Source organism: Cyprinus carpio, chromosome A11 (genome assembly GCF_018340385.1).
Source record: "Cyprinus carpio isolate SPL01 chromosome A11, ASM1834038v1, whole genome shotgun sequence".
Taxonomy (NCBI): domain Eukaryota; kingdom Metazoa; phylum Chordata; class Actinopteri; order Cypriniformes; family Cyprinidae; genus Cyprinus; species Cyprinus carpio.
The window spans coordinates 7,843,600-7,849,403 of NC_056582.1; the positions used below are offsets into that span (position 1 = coordinate 7,843,600).

The window sequence follows — 5,804 nt, forward strand, 5'->3', positions numbered from 1 at the left end:
CCACCAAAAACGTGTAGTTTACCCCACCCAAATACGATTTACATCCTCTCGAATCGTGATAGGGATCGTTTGTTTTGGGCTAGTTTTGAGTAGCAATTAGGCGGGTTTTGTTTTGAACACCTGGCAACCCTGTGACCGATGACGACAATGATGTCAAAGTTGAGCGCCTCCCAATGAGCTGCAGCCGAAGAAACTCTCACCGTCTCTGTCCGTACAGGAACAAAACGATGCTACGAAGACGACCAGCAGCAGATTTAAAATGTAAGTCCGTGGTTTTTATGTTAAATTAGCCGTCTACAAAAGTAAAATCACGTATCTGACCTAAAATAAAGCAGTAAACAGGCTAGAGAGTGCTAACTTTTGGGCTCTCTGTAACGTTAGCTTAAAAGCTAACCGGCATCATTGCATAGTCTCCACCTCATCTCATATATATATATATATGTCACGCCAGAACATTTAATAATGTTTTCTGAAATATGTGAAGCGTGTACTGTTTTTCATAAAGTAACGAGACCGTTCTTTGCCTGCTTTATTCTCGCAGTTTCATCTCCGTGAGCTCCTGTCATGTAAGTGTCTGATCCTCACTATGGATGAAAGCAGTCTGGAAGAAGCCATCAAGACCTACAGCGCTCAGCTTCAGCAGGTGGAGGTGGCCTTATCTGCTGGCTTGGGCTCAGAGGAGCAGGCTGACCTGCTCAAGCTAAAGGAGGACCTGCAGCAGCTCATCGAGCTCACAGAGTCCAGCCTGGTGTCTGTCAAAAAAAGCCAATTGCTGGCTTCTTTGGAGGGGCCCTCGACAAACCATAGTGCCACATTGGTTCCTCAAGAAACGGCTTTAGACGATGAGTTTGCGACTTTCTATTCTGAACTGTCAGAGGACTCTTCTGAGGTGAAACAAACCTCTGAACCTGATGAGGAGGAAGAGGTGGATTTAAGTGGAACTAAGGTATGTGCTCCTTACCGTACCTCGTGGGGAACCCTGGAGTACCATAATGCCATGGTGGTCTGCCCTGAGGAGCCAGAAGGAGAAGAGGCTCGAGTCCGGGTGCTTTACCTTCATCCCACAAACAAATCCATGAAACCCTGCGGCTTCTACCTGGAGGACAAGTGCCGCTTCATGGACAACTGCAGGTGCTGTATCTTATTTCTTCAGTCATTTCATTTTAATCTGAGCTTGGTATACAAAGTGTGGAGTTTTTGCCTGCCAGATATATAATGTTCACAAAGAGAAAAAAAAAAAACTTCTGTACCATTTTCATCAAATGTTTACATTTAATTAGGTTGAGTAAAAATATATTTATTTTCCTTACACCTTTAATACCTGTGCTGTGAGTGCACACATCTTAATCATTATTTTCATAAAAATTTTCGAGGTAAATTTTTTTAAAATAAATATTTTACAAATATACTTGCATAAAATACTTAAAATATTTATTATTTTAAAAGAAAACCTTTTAATGGTATTGTCACTGTAAAAAGTATTTTTTATAAGTCTCATATCTTTGCATTTTTTAAATCATTTATTATATATAATTACATTTAATAATTATAAACAATATACCTTTTTCATTGAAAAATATAATTCTCAGTATAATTATTTCAGTATAATTTAAAGGTTTTGTGAAAAATACTTTTTTATTTAGGTAATTATTAAATGTGATTATTATTTTAATAAAACTTTTCAATCATGTTTTCAACTTAAATTATAAATACATTTAATAATTAATATATAATTTAATATATATATTTAGTTTTTTTTTTTTTCCAAGTTAAAAATAGTTTTTTTTTTTTTTTAATAAATATTTAATAATTACTTACTTTTTGTTTTATGTAGTTTTCTGTATGTTGTTTGCAGCTGTTTTGTAGACTAATGTGTGTGTTTTCAGGTACTCTCATGGCGAGGTGGTGTGTGTATCGGAGCTCAGGGACTTCCTGGAGGCTGACATCAGTAACATGGAGTCGGGCTCTGCGTGTTTGGCCAAGCATGAAGATGGCATCTGGTACCCAGCCAGAATATCAGGTAGACTTTCAGAGTTCTTTCACTGCCATTAACAGAAAGGAAGAACAGAGATTGCTACATGATATTATTTGTTTGTTACCTTTCCCACAATTCACAAGAACAGAGAGAGAGAGAGATTCCTTATTGATCCCCAAGGGTAGCTTTAATGGAAAATAACGGCAGTTTCAAAAACACAACAGTATGTACAGAGCAGTACATTACAGGTGTGCATGAGACGTTCTGCTTCTTTTTCTCCAGAGATTGAAGGTGGGTTGTACACAGTGAAATTTGACTCGCTGCTGCTGAAGGAGGCTGTGCTGGAGGCTGATGGGATCATTCCTCCTCTTCGTCAGGATGACAGTTCCTCCTCTTCCTCATCCGACTCTGAGGATGATTCTGACCAGTGTGATGCCGCTTATGCTAAAGGTGTAAAAGCATAATAACAACCATGCTCTGGAATAATGTGTACTGGAATGCACCTTCAACACATTGTTGAAATCAAGCTAACTTTGTATCTAATTACAGTATTCGCATCAAGAGATGAAGACATGGCCCAGGTAAACAGTGCAGAGTTTTGTGGTTGGGAGGCTCACACACGTGGCATTGGCTCCAAGCTCTTGCTCAAAATGGGTTATGAGCTTGGTAAAGGTAGGTGACTATATCAGACATCAGTCTAAAAACCATCAGAACAAATGTATAAATTAAATTTAAGAAATTATTGTGCATGTGTTGTTTTTTACTATCTTTAAATAGTGTGATTATATATTGGCTTTATATTAGCTATTGGCCCTCAAAATATCCATATCGTTCAACCTCTAATTTATATCTTTGTAACAATTGTTTCTGTGTATGCATAGGTTTGGGGAAAACCCTCTCTGGTCGAGTAGAGCCTGTTCAGGCCATGGTTCTTCCGAAAGGCAGCTCATTGGACATGTGTGCTGAGCTCACTCAGAGAAAGACTGCAGCTGCTATTGCTAAAGGCAACCCGGCCTCTCGTAAACCGAAGGCTAAAAAGAAGAAAGCCTCCACATCAACACGCCACAATGTCTTTGATTTCCTGAACTCTAAGCTTGGTGGAACCGCTCAGCCTGCATCTCATTCATCAAGCTCGTCAGTCACAGGTGTAGAAGCCTACCGGGGCAGAAAGAGCACCAAACGTTCCCTGAATGTTCGTCTGTTCCAGGCTACGGAGAAAGTAGCTCAAGTGGAGAGAGAGATCCAGCAGCTCACGAAGTCTCTCAGCAGACGAAATGGAAGGTGTTCTGTCCTCACTTTCTTTGCACGCGGCCAGTTTTCTTTTCTTTGCTCCTTTCATCGCCTTCTCATTCTTGATATTACCCTTATTAGTGTTGCAGAAGCTACTAAAGGAGTTCAGTAGATCTGCTCTTTTGAAAATCTGTTGCTGTTTGGGGACATCTGGACATACAAATTATTTTCCTCAATTGAACAAATAATTTGTTTGAATGATCACATTGAATGATTTAGTCTGATTGAATGAATCAGACCTTTTAACAGCTCATTTTATTAACTGAACACATTTAAATGAGTTGTATGAACAAATTGATTTGATGAATTAAACTTTTTGACTACTCATTTTTAAATTTAAATGAGTTATTCAAACCAACTAATTGTATGAATCAGCAGCTTTTTTGAAGGTCTGTCCAAACGGACTGAATGGATGAATCAGACTTTTGAAGATATTCATACATGCATGCATGCAAAATATTAGCTCCATTTACTTCAGTTAATAAAGCTACTTGTGCAAAAAAAAAAAGTACAGTTGGAGAGCACCTTTCATTATTACCATTGCTCTGATATAAATCCTCTGCTTGTGCAATACAGTGGTACAAAAATTGCAATGAATTGTTTTGTTGCAGCAGCACTGTTTTGAAAACTGCTGTTAATGTGGCTACTAAAAACGCATTTTATATATTTAATTCTTCAGTACTCACCATTACATGTTTCTTTGTGTTTGCCTTCTCTCTGTCCTCAGGGATGCGGCAGTGGTCAGTAGAATCGAGGAGAAGCTCACTGCTTCCCGCGAGTTACTGGAGCAGCTGAGGGCTCAGGAGCAGTCCATCCAGAGAGAGCAGACGAAAGCAGACACACACAAGAAAATGACTGAATTCTAATAAATCTACTGTCTTTTTTTGCTGATATTTTTTTGTTTAGTGTGTATAAACTTTAATACATCTGTTGATTATATCAAAACTTTATCAACATGTCTGTATGATAATGAATGTGTTGAATGCATTTTTATTTGTTTAAGATCTGTATCTGATATTCAAACTTTCTTCTAAGGATTCAGTCGTTTTAGATACACCAGGACAGTGTGAGACATGACCTGCCATACATTTATAAAACAGTGTGGTTAGTGTATAGTATACATTTCCTGAGAAGTCAATTTTCTGGAAAACAGCTAGGTGTAAAACTGAAAGTTAGAGCAGAATAAAAGGACAGTCCATCATTCTTAAACTATTAATCTGTTGGTCAATAATGCTGCTTAATGAATCAGACACCAGAGAAATCTGTTCTGAAACTGCTCAAACATTAAACAAAAATTATTTGTTTTTCTGCTGGTTGGTTTTAGCGACTCAGCCAGGCTAGGAGACCAACTTAAGACCAGCCAGTGTTATTTTACTATCACTGAGATACTATTATAGATTTTATTTATATATATATATATATATATATATATATATATATATATATATATATATATGCAGTACAGGTCAAAAGTTTGGAATTAAAATTATTTTTACTGTTTTTGAAAGAAGTTTCTTCTGCTCATCAAGCCTGCATTTATTTGATCAAAAATACAGAAAAAAATGTAATACTGTGATAGTACTATATTATTACAATTTAAAATAATTGTATTTAAATTTATTATACTTTAAATAATCATTTATTTCTGTGATGCAAAGCTGAATTTTTAGGATCATTATCACATGATCCTTTAGAATATCATTCTAATATGATGATTCATTATCAAAGTTGGAAACAGTTCTGCTGCTTAATATTTTTTCAGAACATGTGATACTTTTTTAGGATACTTTGATGAATAAAAAGTAAAAAAAAAAAAAAAAAGAAGCCATGTTTTAAAAATATAAATATTTTGTAATAACAATATACACTACTGGTCAGTAATTTGGGATCAGTAATTTTTTTTTCTTTCTTTTTTTTTTAAAATAAAATCAATACTTTTATTCAGCAAGGATGTGTTAAATTGATAAAAAGTAATAGTAAAGAAAATATATTATTAGAATATATATTATTAGATTTTTTTTATTATTTTGAATAAAAGCAGTTCTTTTTAACCTTTTATTCATCAAATATATTAGACAGCAGAACTGTTTCCAACACTCATAATAAATCAGAATATTAGAATGATTTCTAAATGATCATGTGATAGACTGGATGTTACATGTGACACTGAAGGCTGGAGTAATGATGCTGAAAATACAGCTTTGCATCACAGGAATAAATTATTTTTTTTAAAGTATATTTAAATAGAAAACTATTATTTTAAGTTGTAATAATATTTCACAATATTACTGTTTTTTCTGTATTTTTGATCAAATAAATGCAGGCTTGATGAGCAGAAGAGACTTCTTTCAAAAATATTAAAAATAGTAATGTTTCCAAACTTTTGACCTGTACTGTGTATGTATATATATATATATATATATATATATTTTTTTTTTTTTTTTTTTTTTTTTTTGCCGTTTATATAATTTGTTAAGTTTTAGTAGTTTTGGTTTTGACGCATTTAATAGTTTTTGTGTAGTTAATTTTTATTTTAGTT

At 34.7% G+C, this 5,804-nt stretch overlaps 1 protein-coding gene across 1 annotated transcript; it reads left to right on the plus strand.

The window, feature by feature from the left end:
* Positions 1-99: 99 nt before the first annotated feature.
* Positions 100-4,636, plus strand: zgpat (zinc finger, CCCH-type with G patch domain). Its single transcript, XM_019080982.2, has 7 exons — positions 100-261; positions 542-1,131; positions 1,887-2,020; positions 2,258-2,425; positions 2,525-2,647; positions 2,857-3,256; positions 3,993-4,636. Exons 2-7 carry the CDS (start codon positions 587-589, stop codon positions 4,129-4,131), a joined length of 1,509 nt encoding a protein of 502 aa, XP_018936527.1. The 5' UTR covers positions 100-261; positions 542-586; the 3' UTR covers positions 4,132-4,636.
* Positions 4,637-5,804: the final 1,168 nt, after the last annotated feature.